Genomic DNA, 19,025 nt, shown 5'->3' on the forward strand with positions numbered 1-19,025 from the left:
ATTACGCAACTCTGCGCATAAAAAACTTCCGAGTGTCTTAAGTCCCTAGTCGAGTCTTTTATTGAGTTTTTTAAGTGCAACTTAAAAGGACCCGAGTCTTCGAATAAAGTCTTTGTCAACAATTTTATAGGTTTTATCTACAAGTAACGCAAAAGAAAAATGAATTTTTTTTAATGATTTATGCATAACCCATGAATTTAACGTAGAGACAATGCCTGTTAGAATACTTTTGTCCATAATTAGCAGACATTGGAATCCGTGGGGCAAAATTGTTGGACAAGTAGGGAGTTCTTGTGTCGATAAACTCAACTATCGATGCTAGTTCTATATACCTACTAGTGATCACTCAAGGGTTTGCTTGTAAAAATATGTTTTTATTAAGAGTAAAAAAAATTAAATAATAACTCAATGTACTCTTCTTCGTTTTTAAGACAAGACAATTTTATAATTTCACTCATCCCAATTTTTTTCTTAGTGATTGTCCCATTTACTATTGTTAAAGTAAACGAACAGAATTTGTTCCATATTTTCGGGCATTAAGCGTCTCCGCCTTGGCTGATAAATCCATTTCAGGTGGCTAAATGTGTTTCAATTTCTGTGGAGGTTATAGGGGTAAATGGGACAATCACGAAGAAAAAAATTGGGATGAGTAAAATTATAAAATTGTCTTGTCTTAAAACCGAAGAAGAGTACATTGAGTTATTATTTAATTTTTTTTTACTCTTAATAAAAACATATTTTACAAGCAAACCCTTGAATGATCACTAGTATATAGAACTAGCATCGATAGTTGAGTTTATCGATACAGGAACTCCCTACTTGTCAAACAATTTTACCCCGCGGATTCCTATGTCTGATAATTAGAGTGCTCTTTAAAGGGCTCAAGTCTTTACAAAATACTCAGCTCTCGATAAGGACTCAAGTTTCGACTTAATGACTTGAATCTGAAAAACTGGGTCGAGTCTTAAAGCAGAGGACTCAAAGGACTTGAGTCTTAACCAACACTAGTATCATCATCACGTAGATAATGCCAATTAATTACTTAGTCAATATACGATAAAGTGATAGGTACCTACAAGGCTCACACATTTTATTTGTTATTCGGCGTAAAAGCTGATCTTCTTCGTACTCCGATTAAATATTTAAATTAGTGTTTAACTATGTTGTGGCTATTAGTAGGATTGTTAGCAATTGTAATAATATTGATTTATTCATACGGGACGCGGACTTTCAGCTACTGGACCAAGCGTGGGGTCAAACACGATGCTCCCATACCATACTTTGGCACCGCGAAACGACAGTTCCTCCAGCAAATAGCCTTTGCTGACATTTACCATGAAATGTACCAGAAGTATCCCAGCGAAAGATTCGTTGGATACTACCTCATGACTACTCCGGTGCTAATTCTAAGGGATCCCCAATTAGTTAAACACGTTTTAGTGTCTGATTTCAACCACTTCTCCTCCAGAAACGTGTTCCCGATGGACGATCACCCTGAACCCTTATTGAAAAATCTGTTTACCAGTGAAGGCGATCTCTGGAAATTGTTGAGGCAGAGGATGACACCCGCGTTCACGACCGGCAAGTTAAAGGCGATGTTTCCCCTGATCATGGCGAGGGCTGAGAAGCTGCAGCGAGTGGCGGCCGAGGCGGCGGCGAGCGGCACCGAGGTCGACGTGCGGGACCTCATGGCGCGCTATACCACCGACTTCATCGGCGCCTGCGGCTTCGGCATCGACACTGACACACTCAGTGATAAGAACAGCATGTTCAGAAAGCTGGGTCAACGCATATTTATTCAAGAAAAAAGAGATATAATTGTAGCGATCCTTAAATATACCATGCCCAATTTGATGACTAGTTTTCACTTCTTTGCGCCAGAGGTTGAGAAAATTATTATGACGTTGGTAAAAACCATAATGAAGGAGCGAGATTATAAAATTCGGGCAGGAATGATTACATCGACACGATTTTGGATTTGAAAGAGAAAGGGAAAATGATAGGCGAATCTCTGGTGTATAAGAAAGCTGATGGCAGTCCTTGTGTGGCTGAGATTGAGATGGATGATGAAATCATGGTGGCACAAGTGTTCGTGTTCTTCGCTGCCGGGTTCGAGACGTCCTCTGCAGTGACCAGCTACACGCTGCACGAGCTGGCGCACCATCCTGAGCACCAGAGGAGGTGTCAGGAAGAAATTGACGCGGTACTAGAGCGTCATGATAACAAATTATCTTATGACGCCGTCAAGGAGATGAAGTTTTTGGAAATGTGTCTCAGGTAGGAGATAATTTTCCCGACCAGGAAACATAATAGCACAATCGGATTAGGACCAACCTCGAAATCTCTGGAACGGTCATCAAATTTCGTATGTATATAAATAAAAGGCCCCTTTTTCATGCCCACATCATTTAACATTTGGGGACCTCGAGGAATCGCAGCCATCTTGTAAAATGTGTACCTACCCTTTCAGGGGATATTCTCTTAATAGGAAACTTAGAAGAATATGAATTCCACTTTTAACTATACAGTACCTGGGCGACCGAGCTTTGCTCGGTTATAACTATTTATTGTAATATGGTGGTGATAATCTACATAAACTTAAAAAGTAAAATGTGAACTGACAATTATTATTATTTACAATCGATTTTAACCTTACAGCACTTGTCACAGAGTAACGCCATCTATTGTCAATTTCTCTTATTACATAGGTCATTTTTTTTACTAAATTAAACTTGTGTAAGACAATAAAAATTAAAAAATTATATATAAACTTGAACATATAAAAAAAAAACAAAAGTTAGTCACCGGGCGAGATTCGAACCCGTAACACTCGTTTAGCAGTCCGCGTCTTAACCCGCTGGACCAGACGGACAGTGGCCGGCGACACGAAATTAGCGACCATATTCTGCGTCGAAAGAAAAACGCAGGAAATCTCGAAAACACGCGTTTTCCCAAACATAAGACTAATCTAGATAGATTGTATACCCCCAAAAACCTCCATATACCAAATTTCTAAATCCCGTTCAAAAAATAGTGACAGTAATAATTATAAAATTTTACATCTACAATTTCTGGGATCCCTGTTTACGTGTCTTAAAATTTGAGCTTCGGGGACCACGGGGATCAGACGGCATAGGACAAAGTATGCGACTTTTTTGTTTTTTTCTCTGTACCTATGGATTGAATGTGAATATTGTGTAAGGCGAAATGAAAGCTTATTAAATTTCACACGATAAATGTTTACAGCACAATGTCCCTAAAATGAAGCCATCTCATAGAAATATGACTCATAAGCAGGGCTAGGACAAATCATGATGACGTCAAGCCACTCATAGGTGATTTCAAATAGTATTTTTATTTTTCATAGGTGTTTCTCAGAGCGTTTCGACCTCTGTCAGTCAGATCAGTTTTGGTTATTTTGAACAAGAAAGGTACTAGTTTACCATAACCATAAATGGCATACCAATCTTGGAGAACTTCGACATAAATGCGAACAGGGGACTGTAAGCAGTTGAAACGCTCTGAGAACCGGGCATAAACAATTACCACTTATCATTTATCAACCACTTTATCAAACGATATCGATATGAGTAGATACGTCTTTGACTGACATTGTCAATCAAATGAACAATAAACTGACTTTGTTATTGTTTAGCTGTTATATCTCTATGTAGGTAGGATTTATTTATACTATTGTATAAAAAGACGCTATAAAATGTCATTTTGCAAATATCAAGTTTTACTAAAACTTATTAATAATCTCCATACATTTTGAGATTACTTGTTGTTTAATATGATCGTTTTAAATGTATCCGCAGGCTTTAAATGCTTTAAAGGCTTTGGGTTTTAAATGTATCTGTAGGCGCAGAGCTTTATTATTTAAAATAAACAAAACTGACCCACCGATCTTCTTCATTCATCATAAATGTGGGCAGGGGACTGTCAGCGGTTGAAACGCTGTGAGAAACGCCCATGAGGTGAGCACTCTAAGTTTGGGTATACCTCTATGCTTACAGTAACAAGTTTCGTGAGATTATTTTATTCAACACATCACCCTGTCCCCTAAATTCCATGGAATGATTTACGATTATTTTGTTAGTTAGTGCGACATGTCATACTGTGGTTTAAACAAACATCATCCTGTGTGCAAAATTACGTCACTTTTGCGTCATCCGTATGATTTGTTCGAGCCTTGCTCATAAGTCAAATAAAACTCGGTAAATATATATATTTGTACTTTTTCCTGTGCCATCTGATCCTCGCGGTCCCCGAAGCTCAAATTTTAAGAGATTTGAAGGTTGGTTCTAATCCGATCGTGCTATAACCTTTGCACCAGGAGTGACCCGGTGCGGGGATCAAGGCTCCTCTCACAAGCGACTCCTGAGCTCTCTATGGAAGGACCGTGCCTCTGAGCACCAACCGCTAGTGGTCTCCACCGCGAGAGGAGGTCTCGCGAGGGGAGACTCCTGCAAATCTAAGATCTATCTAAGTCAACAAGTAATTTTATTATACCTATGCATTTTCTATCTCTAAGTTTCCATAAGATCTATTTATCTAAGTTAATTAACAGATCATTATTTATATTTCTAGTGAAACAATGAGGATATTCCCCTCCATCGGCTTTTTGCAACGCATGTGCGTGAAAGCCTACACCATTCCAGGCACGGACATTACCATTGACCCCGGGGTCAACATCATCGTCCCGATCAAGTCGCTCCACCTGGACCCGCAGTACTTACAGGACCCGGAGGAGTTCCGTCCCGAACGGTTCCACCCGGACAACGTCGCCTACATCAACAAGCATACATATCTGCCCTTCGGGACCGGACCGAGAGCTTGTATTGGTGAGATTTTCTCCATAAATTATAAATTCATAGTGAAGAAAATGTCTTAAAAATTTTCCTATTTTTAACAGACGTAAAAAAGTTAAAAATACTTAATTACCGAGTCGTTACATGAGGACTGGGAATATACGACAAAGACAAAGTACCTAAATGTAAATTTAAGAGCGTTTTACGTATCGGTAAATGATCGCCACAGAGTGCGGTCTCGTGCAGACTACATCTACGGAGTCCCCGCGACCCTTACGAGATCATCCGTCGGTCTAGTCGCGGCCGCCCCGCGCTGCGTTTTCCAGTACGGGGTCGCCACTCAAAGGCTTTGTACCCCAGAGCTCATTAATTTTCCGGACCACATGGCCTGCCCAATACCACTTCAGTCGCTTAGTAAAAAGTAAAGTTGGCATTTATTACGCTTGTGGAAAATAAACTGGGGGCCCTATATAGTCCTTGCACACTCCCTATGCGCGTAGAAAAAGAGCTAGTCTGATAAAATATATTGTTTTTTTTTTAAATATTTTCAGGAGAGCGTCTAGCCTACATGCAATCATTGGCCGGTCTCGCTGCCCTGCTGAGCCACTTCTCGGTGGCTTCGAGCATCAGCACGCGCCGCAAACCGATCATAGACACCAAAGTCTTGGGCGTCCAGAGCGTCAAGGGAGGCCTACCCCTGGCCCTTACCGCCAGGAAAAAGACCCAGTGAAGGCACTGGAGTTTGCCTAAACCAACTCTGCATTGACTTTGACGTGACAAAGTGTGAAATTGCCACAATATATACTTTCGTGGAAATTTGACGTTTGTGTTGATGTCGTGGCCAGATCTTAGAATTGATCATTTCATGATGTGGCAAATAATGTCATGAAGTGATCGGTTGGCCACATTGTGAAAAAGTCTTACCTACTTAACCATATCATGAAGTGATCAATTCTAAAATGTAATTTCATGAAAAGATCAAAATCTACGTTCTGGCCATGATATTGACACAACCAGACTATCATAGCTGAGTCTGTGCAGTTAGCTAGATCCGACTATTACGACTGGACTAATAATTAGTATCAAAGGAAACTAAATAAAATTAATAAATAACTAGGGGCCGTCGCAATGTAAAAATTTAACCAAAGGCAAAAATACCGCTTAGCTAAAAATTTTGTTTGTGCAAAACTGCGCATTAGTGTGAACGCTCCAAACGCCTAAAACGTGATTTTTCAACAACTTGTTTTCTACAATTTTTTTGTCTTAAATTCTTAAATGAACAGACAAGCCACAAATATGTTAATCAAATCTTATCACTCTTGCTACCAGTCGGTGACATCATATATGAGTTGTTATAAATATGAATTATTTATAAACTAATTAAGTTTTTGAGTGTGATACAGTTCACTAGAATCACGTTCGAGATAAGTGCTCGTGGTAATTATGAAGACTAAATATTTGGCTTGTAAAAGTTCTGATCGCCTTGACCAGTGAACCCTCGCCTGAAGTTATCACACACTTCAAATTTTTTTTATACTACGTCGGTGGCAAACAAGCATACGGCCCGCCTGATGGTAAACAAACAGTCTCCGTAGCCTATTTACGCCTGCAACTCCAGAGGAGTTACATGATGATGGAGTCAATTTAATAAATAGTTAATAACAAACAAAACAATTCCATTATTACGCCCTCGATATATTGCCACCGACCATCATAGAGTTGCAGAGGCCCATAGGTACATACTGTACAGTCAAGTATAAAAAGGGCTTACAGTTGACCCCAAAACGCACAAGATAATAATCCCGTAAGGACATACTGTTACGATGTCACCTTGATAAACATACCAGAACTACGAGTTACGAGTTATGACAAAATATAGGTTATACTAGCAGTTTAGCAACACATAGCTAACTGCCACTACAATATCAGAGAAGTTAGGGATGAGTGAATGGACCTAAGATGGAAAAGAATGGAAAATAGTACATAAACTATATAAGTAAGTAAGATGATATTCCTAAAAGCATATAACTAGTTGTGAAAATTGAAAATCAAGTGTGGCATTGTGGGAAACGGCAGGTGAAGATTGTCAAATTGTGTTGTACAAAAAGTCACGAAGTACATTGCAATGAAAATGAGAAAACTCAAACAATCTGATATTTCTCAATATGATTTTATTGTTATTATATAGTATATTATCTGCAGATTACTGAAAAAAATAAAGTACTTCATGACTATTAAAAAATTAATAATATACTAGATAATTCACTGCCACTGTTTTACTGAACCACTCCTTATCCTGCTTGTTTGCTTTCTACGCCCGGAGCTAATACCTAAGTTACTTGACTTAGGTATTAGTGGATAAGTGAAGAGTAATACTGCGTTTCTACGCATCCCACATGATCATACTCAAACGACAAAATATTTGCAACAGGTACACAAATACGAGTATAGCGCCAACCGCGCGCCTCTGTAGTCTGCAGGAAACCGGCCTTTTTTGAGAAAAATCGTCGACATCTCTTCTGAATACCTAAAACTGGTATAGGTATGTTCCTCGTTGTCTCCAGAATACAAATTGACCGGTTAATGTTTATGGAGAGGGGGACGGGTCGAAAAAAAAGGGGGGGGGGGAGAGAGATGGCGATACTTAACTCTCTTATCTTTTATGAGTTATTGTCGAACAGAGAAGTTGAGCGTCGCTATTATGGATCATAGCGTTATTTAATACCTTAGTACGAGTACATCTTATACTGTTATTATTTTAAGTTTCGTTAACATAAAGTTACAGTTTGCTATAATATTATTTTTAAAGCAAAATATACGTACTATTTTCGGAAAAAAAATATAACCCTTTTTTCACCAAAAAAATGAAGAAAACTCGGAAGGTTTTTAATCAAATTTTTGAAATAAATCTTCCATTTTAAATCATTCCAGCCCCACGTACAAGATATGTTAAATCAAATTGTAATCATTCACGTACCAAATGATTCTTGTTTACTGCAAAATTGAGAACCGAAACGACACTTCTCACTGCAAAATTTGAAAAAGACTCCCAAGGACACTCATTAAAAAAGAGGTTTAAAAGGGAAAATGAAAATTTGATCCGCTCAAGCCCCTAGTTTAGGAAATGATTATTTACGTACGTTACCAGTTTACTAATAGTTACGTCGTAATCTTGAATGAAAAAGGAAGCATTTTACAAAATACGCTCGTCTGTAGGAATAAGGCCTCTTAAGTCATCAAGAACGCTCACTCAGACACATCGAATAATAATTCGGTTTATTCTATAGTAAAAGCGATTATAATATTTTTCCTACTCCTCTACTGTTATCTGTAATTTATGCATTCATTAACACGAATATAAGAACATACATAAAAGGTTTCAAGAAAAGTCTATATTGTCTATTCCTCATAACAGCTCTTGTGCTTTTAATCGCTATAACGTTACTGCGATTAATGGCTACCAACCTAACAAAATCAAAACGAATACAGTTTTAAACTAAGTGCATTGCTGCCAACTTACAAAATATTCATTTGGTTGCATAGTAAAAACAATCACTTCATAAGTCAGAAACACGCATGTGACACCCGTAATATAGCAACACCCATAGACTACGAAGACCGCTTAGCGTTGCTTGTTAGTCTCCGTAGGCTACGGTGGCCAAAATCGAGAAAAAAATGTCCAAAAATTGAATTTAGTAAGTAGCAAGTACCAGGGCCTCATGAGTTACGAGAAGGTGTCGCTTACCGGTAAGGGCGGGCCGCGCGCGTAACAAGGTATGCTAAGGTAAGATTTATTTTTGTTGACTCGTAGGAAAAGTATTGTATGCAACGTTGTATAAGTAGGTCAAAAAATGCTCGTGGCGTATTCCTTTACAATGTTCGCCTACGCCTTCGGCTCCGGCTCACATTGTAACTCACGCCACTCGCCTTTTTTGATCCTTCTTATACAACTGTTGCATAAAATACTATAATAACACTTTATGTGTCACAGTAAGCCTTCATAATTATACCATGGTGAGAGACCTAAGCTCAGAGCTATTAGCGTCAGCATGGGCAGACAGGCCTAAATCTTCCAGGCAGAAGTCTTCGCCATCAACAAATGTGCGGAGGTCAACCTGGATAGAAACCTAAGACACCAACAAATATACATACATCAACTCAGACCTCCTCCTACTTAAAAACATCTAGTATCTCGGTGCCTTATGATAGAGATTGGCGAGAATGTCAACGTAGACCAATTCGAATGTGGCTCTCGCAGTTATTGTTATTGCTATTTAAATCGCTATTTACCAACTAAAGCGTCACCCGAGATAATGCTTCTTGACACAGAACATAATGAATAAATCTAGAGTTGGTAAAAACTCGAGTCTTTTAAGTCTAAATTAGAAGAATTCCAGTTGTTATTACGCAACTCTGCGCATAAAAAACTTCCGAGTGTCTTAAGTCCCTAGTCGAGTCTTTTATTGAGTTTTTTAAGTGCAACTTAAAAGGACCCGAGTCTTCGAATAAAGTCTTTGTCAACAATTTTATAGGTTTTATCTACAAGTAACGCAAAAGAAAATTGAATTTTTTTAATGATTTATGCATAACCCATGAATTTAACGTAGAGACAATGCCTGTTAGAATACAAAGGGCTCAAGTCTTTACAAAATACTCAGCTCTCGATAAGGACTCAAGTTTCGACTTAATGACTTGAATCTGAAAAACTGGGTCGAGTCTTAAAGCAGAGGACTCAAAGGACTTGAGTCTTAACCAACACTAGTATCATCATCACGTAGATAATGCCAATTAATTACTTAGTCAATATACGATAAAGTGATAGGTACCTACAAGGCTCACACATTTTATTTGTTATTCGGCGTAAAAGCTGATCTTCTTCGTACTCCGATTAAATATTTAAATTAGTGTTTAACTATGTTGTGGCTATTAGTAGGATTATTAGCAATTGTAATAATATTGATTTATTCATACGGGACGCGGACTTTCAGCTACTGGACCAAGCGTGGGGTCAAACACGATGCTCCCATACCATACTTTGGCACCGCGAAACGACAGTTCCTCCAGCAAATAGCCTTTGCTGACATTTACCATGAAATGTACCAGAAGTATCCCAGCGAAAGATTCGTTGGATACTACCTCATGACTACTCCGGTGCTAATTCTAAGGGATCCCCAATTAGTTAAACACGTTTTAGTGTCTGATTTCAACCACTTCTCCTCCAGAAACGTGTTCCCGATGGACGATCACCCTGAACCCTTATTGAAAAATCTGTTTACCAGTGAAGGCGATCTCTGGAAATTGTTGAGGCAGAGGATGACACCCGCGTTCACGACCGGCAAGTTAAAGGCGATGTTTCCCCTGATCATGGCGAGGGCTGAGAAGCTGCAGCGAGTGGCGGCCGAGGCGGCGGCGAGCGGCACCGAGGTCGACGTGCGGGACCTCATGGCGCGCTACACCACCGACTTCATCGGCGCCTGCGGCTTCGGCATCGACACTGACACACTCAGTGATAAGAACAGCATGTTCAGAAAGCTGGGTCAACGCATATTTATTCAAGAAAAAAGAGATATAATTGTAGCGATCCTTAAATATACCATGCCCAATTTGATGACTAGTTTTCACTTCTTTGCGCCAGAGGTTGAGAAAATTATTATGACGTTGGTAAAAACCATAATGAAGGAGCGAGATTATAAAAATTCGGGCAGGAATGATTACATCGACACGATTTTGGATTTGAAAGAGAAAGGGAAAATGATAGGCGAATCTCTGGTGTATAAGAAAGCTGATGGCAGTCCTTGTGTGGCTGAGATTGAGATGGATGATGAAATCATGGTGGCACAAGTGTTCGTGTTCTTCGCTGCCGGGTTCGAGACGTCCTCTGCAGTGACCAGCTACACGCTGCACGAGCTGGCGCACCATCCTGAGCACCAGAGGAGGTGTCAGGAAGAAATTGACGCGGTACTAGAGCGTCATGATAACAAATTATCTTATGACGCCGTCAAGGAGATGAAGTTTTTGGAAATGTGTCTCAGGTAGGAGATAATTTTTCCGAGCTAGGAAACATAACCTTTTCACCAGGAATGACCCGGTGCGGAGATCAAGGCTCCTCTCACAAGCGACACCTGAGCTCTCTATGGTAGGACCATGCCTCTGAGCATCAACCGCTAGTGGTCTCCACCGCGAGAGGAGGTCTCGCGAAGGGGAGACTCCTGCAAATCTAAGATCTATCTAATCAACAAATAATTATATTCATTTTCTATCTCTAAGTTTCTATAAGATCTATTTATCTAAGTTAATTAACAGATCATTATTTATATTTCTAGTGAAGCCATGAGGATATTCCCCTCCATCGGCTTTTTGCAACGCATGTGCGTGAAAGCGTACACCATCCCAGGCACGGACATGACCATCGATCCCGGGGTCAATATTATCGTCCCGGTCAAATCGTTCCACCTGGACCCGCAGTACTTCCAGGACCCGGAGGAGTTCCGTCCGAAACGGTTCCACCCGGACAACGTCGCCTACATCGACAAGTATACATATCTGCCCTTCGGGACCGGACCGAGAGCTTGTATTGGTGAGATTTTCTCCATAAATTATAAATTCATAGTGAGGAAAATGTCTTAACAATTTTCCTATTTTTAACAGACGTAACAAATTCAAAGTACTTACTTAATTACCGAGTCGTTACGATTTAAGAGCGTTTTAGGTTTCAGTAAATGATCGCCACCGAGTGCGGTCTCGTGCAGACTACATCCACGGACTCCCCGCGACCCTTACGAGTCTAGTAGAGTCCTATCTAGTCGGACCCGCCCCACGCTGCGTTTTCCAGTACGGGTTCGCCACTCAAGGAATTTCTACCCCAGCGCTCATCCATTTTCCGGACCATATAGCCTGCCCATTACTGCTTCAGTCGCAAAGTAAAAAGTAAAGTTGTCATTTACGCTTGGGGCAAATAAAGTGGGGCCCTATATAGTTCTTGCACACTCCCTATGCGCGTAAAAAGAGCTAGTCTGATAAAGTATTTTGATTTTTTTCTAATATATTTTCAGGAGAGCGTCTAGGTTACATGCAATCACTGGCCGGTCTCGCTGCCCTGCTGAGCCACTTCTCGGTGGCTCCGAGCATCAGCACGCGCCGCAAACCGATCATAGACACCAGAGTCTTGGGCGTCCAGAGCGTCAAGGGAGGCCTACCCCTGGCCCTTACCGCCAGGAAAAAGACCCAGTGAAGGCACTGAAGTCTGTCTAAATCAACTCTGCATTGACTTTGACGTGACAAAGTATGAAATTACCGCAATAAACGTCATACTTTCATGGAAACTTGACGTTTGTGTTGACGTCGTGGCCAGATCTTAGATTTGATTATTTCATGATGTGGCAAATAATTTCATGAAATTGTCGGTTGGCCACATCGTGAAAAAGTCTAACCTAACCATATCATGAAGTGATCAATTCTAAAATGTCATTTCATGAAAAGATCAAAATCTACGATCTGACCATGATATTGACACAACCACACTATCATAGCCGAGTCTGTGCAGTTAGCTAGATCCGATTATTACGACTGGACTAATGATTAGATTCAAAAGAAAATAAATAAAATAAACTAAAAACTAGGGGCCGTCGCAATGTAAAAATTTAACCAAAGGCGAAAAACCCGCTAAGCTTAAAATTTTGTGTGTGCAAAACTGCGCATTAGTATGCGTAAAACGTGATTTTTCAAAAACTTCTTTAGTGTAATTTATTTGTCTCTAAATTCTTAAATACAGATAAGCCACAAATTTTAATCAAATCTTATCGGTCTTGCTACCAGTCAGTGACATCATATATTGTTGAGTTGTTATAAATATGAATTATTTATAAACTAATTAAGTATTTGAGTGTGATTATGTTACATTACACTAGAATCACGTTCGAGATAAGTGCTCGTGGTAATTATGAAGACTAAATATTTGGCTTGTAAAAGTTCTGTCAGTCACCTTGACCAGTGAACTCTCATCTGAAGTTATCACACAATTCAATTTAATAAATAGTTAATAACAAATGAAACAATTCTATTATTACGCCTTCAATATACTGCCACCGACCATCAACCCTATATATTCATATGGAGACAAAATAAATGTGGAATTTTGATAGGCATCCGAATAAAAACCAAAATAGCATTTAACTTGGCTTTATTTATATAGCAAAATTTTTATTAATATTTTATTCTCAGAACACACGTTTGCTCGCTCACTATTCAAATCATTCTCCCCGTCCCTCTCGCACCTACTGTCATCCTTCTCTCTCCCTTATGTTCCATTTCACGCTATCCTCTTACGTTCCATTCCTACATCAATAATTCAATCAAAGCAAAAATTTCACTATTATATTAATATTACTTCTCGCATATAATGTAGACTTTGACCTGGTCTTCCTGTATTTAGAAAAATTGGAGTTGCAGAGGCCCATACATAGGTGACAGGGACAGCGTAATAGTATTGATAGTGGTTTAGTTTATTGTTCCTGTCACACAGTGTCATATAACATTATTAAACAGCCAATGAAATGCAAGTGAATTGTTGAAAATCGGCAGGTGGCGGACTTCATTGAGTCTTCTTCGTAGGGGTGAGGGCGAGCGGCAGGCCTCCCTTGACACTCTGTACAGACATAACCGTGGGGTCAACTATGGGTTTACGGACTGTGCTCCTGCAGGGCGCCACTGAGAACTGGCTCAGAACCGCGGCCAACCCGGCCAGCGACTGCATATAGCCCAGGCGCTCACCTGGAAATATAAAATAAAGTTTGTCAACTGAGACTGTCACTTTCCGTTAATAAAAAAGCGGCATGTAGGAAGGTTTAAAAAATTGAACCACGACCTTAGCGAGTGGTTAGAGAAGTGGAATCATGAGCATTGCGAGGGTTTCATTTCAAGGCACGAGGATTAAACACACTTTGCCATCGAGTGAAACACAAAATGTCTAACCACACCAACGCCAGGAAAATATAAACTATGAAACACCAAAAAATATCACACCAAATCAAATCCAACGTAATAAAAAAAAACATCATATAAATCATCATTTAAAACTAATTTCTACCAGCTAACGTAAGGAAACCACTCAAAATTTGCCCCACTTGTGGATAAAATGCAATTTTCTCATTCGTTTTTGAACAATCAAGAGGGCCTTTACCACACCAGCTCATCAAAATCTCTTTAGGTATTATTCAAAAACTGATGATAAAGTACAAGAGTGGCAAACTTGATGCAAATGTTGAGTTGGTACCGAATATTGGCTGATGGAACTAACTTTTAAGTAATAATTTTGAATTATAAAAATTTAAAAGCGATCATTTGGCTTTAATTTGTAATGTTTTACAGTTAATATTTTCCTCGCGTTGGTGTGGTGAAAATTTTGTATTTCACTCGGTAGCAAATTTTGTTCAACCCTCGTGCATCGAAACACTCCAACGCTCAAGATTCCACTTTTACAACCTTGCGCCCTTGTAAAATAAATAACTATTATGCATTTTTGAGGCTTGCTTCGATGTTTCAAATCAGCGTTTTGAAAGATAGCGTTATTATGAGTACTGCTTTAGATGTTCACCGCTTGTTCTACAGAAAAAGAGTTTTGCCTCCGGCAAAAAAATGTTTCATGTTATCATAACCATGTGAAGCCTACAGCAATAGGGGATATTACACAAAAATCTTCGTACGGGGCGTTTCTAGCACATACTGGGGGTCTATTGTGAAACTCGAGTATCGAAGTTTCGTTATCTGCCTCCTCTCCTTGGATCACTCTTGCATATTCGAGCGATAAAGAGGTACCTAGATAACGAAATTTCTATTTTTGCGTTTCGCGGTAGGCTTCTGTAAACAAACCGCCTTGATGCATCTATGTCAAAGTGAAAACTTCTCAAAAAACTGTTAAAGGCATACTATGTATAAGTTACTCTATGGTTTATAATATGTAATAGTGCTGCTCTCTGACGGAAGAACATTGCAGTAATACTCCCTATTGCTCAATAGATCCAACAGACCTTTAGCAGTGAACTTCTTTGGGCTAATAAGAAGCTTTGAAGTTCTTATAGGAAAATTTACATATTAGGACGAATCATTGAACTTACCAATACAAGCTCTCGGCCCAGTCCCGAAGGGTAGATATATATACTTGTCGATGCTTGCGACGTTGTCCGGGTGGAACCGTTCCGGACGGAACTCCTCCGGGTCCTGGAAGTACTGCGGGTCCAGGTGCAGCGACTTGACCGGGACGATGATGTTGACCCCGGGGTCGATGGTCACATCCGTGCCCGGGATAGTGTAGGTGCTCACGCACTTGCGTTGCAAAAAGCCGAGAGAGGGAAATATTCTCATGGCTTCACTGAAATACATGACGAATAACACTGAACTAATACTGAAAATAATAACAGACTTCAACCACACATGAATTTAGTCGGTGCGAGAACTCGCATGCGAGTTTCACTACATTGCGGTATTTGGTCAGTCGGCTGAACTAAGTGTACCCTCTGTAGTCCGCAATGTAACTAACATCGCATGCGAGTTCGCGCGCCGTCTAATTGAGCCTCAAGTATTAAATCAAATATGAATCACTATTTGAAAATTGATTATAAGTATTCTTTAACTACCTGAAACACATGTCCAAATACTGCATCTCCTTGATAGCGTCATAACATAATTTGTTATCATAACGCGCGAGAACCGCGTTAATTTCCTCCTGACACTTCCTCTGGTGCTCGGGATGATGCGCCAACTCGTGCAGCGTGTAGCTGGTCGCCGAGGAGGACGTCTCAAAACCGGCGGCGAAGAAAATTAACACTTGAGCCACCATCAGGTCGTCGTCCATCTCCCTCTCAGCCAAACAAGGTGTACCGTCAGCGTTCTTGTGCATCAGAGACTCGCCAACCATCTTTCCCTTTTCTTTCAAATCCAAAAGCAAATCAATGAAATCGTTATTGCCAGAGTTTTTATAATTCCGCTCCTTCATTATATTTTTCACTAATTGTGACATAAGTTTCTCAATAATAGGTGACAGGAAGGGGAAACTTCTCATTAAACTCGGCATCGCATATTTAAAAATGGATACAACCACATCTCTCGTGTCTTGGATAAATATGCGTTGACCCAACTTTCTGAACATAGAGTTCTTATCGTTGAGTGAATCAGTATCGATGCCGAAGCCGCAGGCTCCGATGAAGTCGGTGGTGTAGCGCGCCATGAGGTCCCGCACGTCGACCTCGGTGCCACTCGCCGCCGCCTCGGCCGCCACTCGCTGCAGCTTCTCGGCCCTCGCCACGATCAGGGGAAACATCGCCCTCAACTTGCCGGACGAGAAGGCGGGCGTCATCCTCTGTCTCAACAACTTCCAGAGATCTCCTTCACAGGAAAACAGATTGTTCAATAACAGTTCAGGGTTATCGTCGATCGGGTGCAAGTTTCTTGAATAGAAATAGTTAAAGTCTGACACTAAAACATGCTTAACCAATTCGGGATCCCTTAAAATCAGGAGCGGAGTAGTCATGAGGTAGTATCCGACGAATCTTTCGTTGGGATACTTCTGGTACATCTCATCGTAAATGTCGGAGAAGGCTATCTGCTGGAGGAACTGTCGTTTCGCGGTGCCAAAGAACGGTATAGGAGCATCGTGCTTGACCCCACGCTTCGCCCAGTAGCCGAAAGTCCGCGTTCCGTAAAAGTACAACAATAGTACTACTGTTAATAAACCCACTAATAACCACAACATTGTAAAATACACAATGGAAGTGTAACAAAATCAAATATTCAATAATATTTCTAAACAGGACTTATGGAAAGCGTCGGCAGTCGGCACCACAGAAATATAATTGTTGGCACGCTGCGCAGACGCGCACATATCACTAGTATTTTAAGTCAAACGACATCGCCTTATCCAGTAGGTTATCAATAATTAATCACTAAGGGCCACTATCAATGTTGCGCATAATTATGTACCTAATGTTTAGTGTTGTTGCATAATTGTGAAGCATGTTTCGAGACGACTTCGCCATTTTGAAGATCAATCGGAAATCAAGCCCTATAGGTAGAGCTAATATGGTCGGCTAGTACCAATGGAGCTAGTATGTAAGCGCGAAAGTGACGGGTATAATAATGACAAGTGATAAAAATGGAACCAAGCTGCCACCGCTAAACCGTTCAAACGAATAAACAAAATGAAGTGCGGCTAGTTCAGAAAACTCGCGCAATAGATGTTTTAATGTCATGTGATGTTTAATGTTTTAGTGTTTCTTCGAGACTACGCCTTTCGAGAGTTCGCCTTTGTACATTGCGAACATTTAGTTTTAAAGCTGAGTTAAATTTAGGTCCCGTTTAAGTTAATAATAAAATAATGTGTAAAAATCGTGCAACTTTTAATTTGTGTCATTTATTACGTTTTACTTACGGCAATCCATAACAAAGCGAAGGCGGCTATCTGCAACGACTGCAACATTTTCTTTCTGCTCTCATCATTGGGATATTGATGAGAAATATCTTGAAAAACTTGGTATTTTAAACATTACACCGATATTGCGAAGGAAAGCGTCAAACTAACATGGCATAATGACATTAAATGACATATAAGAATAAAATATTAATTTCTAGCGAAAAGGTTTAGAATATCGAACCTAAAACGCAGTGATATGTTCTTTGCTCGAACCTACATTACATACGACTACATTTGCATACGACGACAGTAAAAGCGCGGATTATTTATCTTGCACATGGCGCATATAACTGGCACATATCGAGGCATATGTATAGTATAAACAGCTGTATATAGAAGCGAGCGATTCCAGCTGCTTGAGCATGTGCCACCGCAAGCCACTCGCGGAAAGCAACCAGTGCATGTGCACGGCCTAAGACACAAGTAGCCCGCGCCAGTCCGTGTCAAAGACAGTCGGACCACGCCAAGTTTACAATGTTTACATGCCAAGTGCTGCGTCAAGTATGGCGCTTATAAGGATATATAATAAATAAAATATGTATGCGTTCTTTCTGCCAAGTTTGTGGAAAGTTAGCGTGGTGGTATGTTTATACTTTTGCACCTTACCCTTTGTGATATGGAGAAAATTACAGGTAAACTAGTGATGTACCGACTATGGGTTTCACCGACTAATCAGATGGCCGCTTAGTCGGCAAAAAATGATCATTTTGGTCCTTGCGTTTCGCTATTTATCGAATTAACTGAAGCATGTTCCTTGCTAGTTCAAAGAACTAATGATTGGTCGTGAGGAGTCCCAATTCAATTATTTCCAGTGATCTTGACATTCGCAGAGCACCTTTCCAGGGGTTTACTTCCCGTACGTAGTAGCCAGTCAAGAGCCTTTCCCCAGCGGACATGGGCGCTACAAAACATGTGCTCCGCTATTACACATAACATTAATTCTCTGCGGATTATTTCATTCTTCATTTGTCATCGCAGGGAACGTCAACTCAAATTCTCTTTCAATAGCCCTTTGAGCATAGACTTTTCTTTTGAAATCCATACTTTTGGAATCCAAGCAGCATAATTAAAGACACCTCAAATTGTAGAAATAAACATAGATAATATGTACACCTTCTGTAATACGTTAGTAATTATTTGTAACCAACTACAAAATATTATACGGACTGCGACGACATACATGAATTTAATATGATACCTAGTACCAGTGCCTAGTACATATGAACAATAGTTGTAGTATGATGAATTAACAGATAGGTGTAATATGACAATTAGCCACTTTGTGTTTAACAGTAACACAATGGTTTACTGTAACATAAACGCCATATTGCGTGTGTCAGCGCAACCTGACGTGTATAGGCAGGTTTTAATGAATATACGTTCTTATAATATCGTATCACACATAAGGTGTTTCACTAATACCCCATGGAACCGCTCGACGATAATACATAACAAGATTACTCTTGTTATTTGATAGGTATTAATTTGAGTAAAATAAGTATAAAACATCCCATCAAAAAAAAATCATGTAAAATGTTGCCAAGACGAAACCATAAGGCTCACACTGTCAAAAAGTTATCAGATCTCTTGTAGAGCCAAGCTTCTAACTACGGAAGGTGGAGATACTTCTAACAAAATATATGGGTTGGGCGTTTCGCTACCGTCACATGGGCGTAATGTAAAAAATATTCACTATTCATTTTTTTAAATACAACACTTCTTGTAGTAACGAAACGGCCAAGCCACAAGTG

The 19,025-nt window shown here is 40.0% G+C and overlaps 3 protein-coding genes and 1 pseudogene across 3 annotated transcripts in view; 2 read left to right on the plus strand and 2 right to left on the minus strand.

Annotated features, from left to right (window-relative positions):
- LOC133524940 (uncharacterized) overlaps positions 1–17,464 on the minus strand; it is a 52,972-nt gene extending 35,508 nt beyond the window's left edge. Inside the window, exon 1 of the mRNA XM_061861103.1 lies at positions 17,233–17,464. Within this exon, the coding sequence (XP_061717087.1) occupies positions 17,233–17,280 (48 nt within the window). The 5' untranslated portion in view covers positions 17,281–17,464. The remainder of the gene's footprint in view (positions 1–17,232) is intronic.
- LOC133524933 (cytochrome P450 6a2-like) lies at positions 514–6,059 on the plus strand (annotated as a pseudogene).
- LOC133524931 (cytochrome P450 6a2-like) lies at positions 9,531–12,133 on the plus strand. The gene is made up of 3 exons (XM_061861094.1): positions 9,531–10,843; positions 11,135–11,388; positions 11,864–12,133. Exons 1-3 carry the CDS (start codon positions 9,726–9,728, stop codon positions 12,040–12,042), a joined length of 1,551 nt encoding a protein of 516 aa, XP_061717078.1. The 5' UTR covers positions 9,531–9,725; the 3' UTR covers positions 12,043–12,133.
- On the minus strand, positions 12,974–17,235 carry LOC133524934 (cytochrome P450 6B7-like). Its single transcript, XM_061861096.1, has 3 exons — positions 15,443–17,235; positions 14,924–15,177; positions 12,974–13,580 (listed from the first exon to the last, which is right to left on the minus strand). The coding sequence occupies exons 1-3, from the start codon at positions 16,555–16,557 to the stop codon at positions 13,402–13,404; spliced, it is 1,548 nt and encodes a 515-aa protein (XP_061717080.1). The 5' UTR covers positions 16,558–17,235; the 3' UTR covers positions 12,974–13,401.
- Positions 17,465–19,025: the final 1,561 nt, after the last annotated feature.

The sequence above is a fragment of the Cydia pomonella genome, chromosome 14, assembly GCF_033807575.1.
Source record: "Cydia pomonella isolate Wapato2018A chromosome 14, ilCydPomo1, whole genome shotgun sequence".
Taxonomy (NCBI): Eukaryota; Metazoa; Arthropoda; class Insecta; order Lepidoptera; family Tortricidae; genus Cydia; species Cydia pomonella.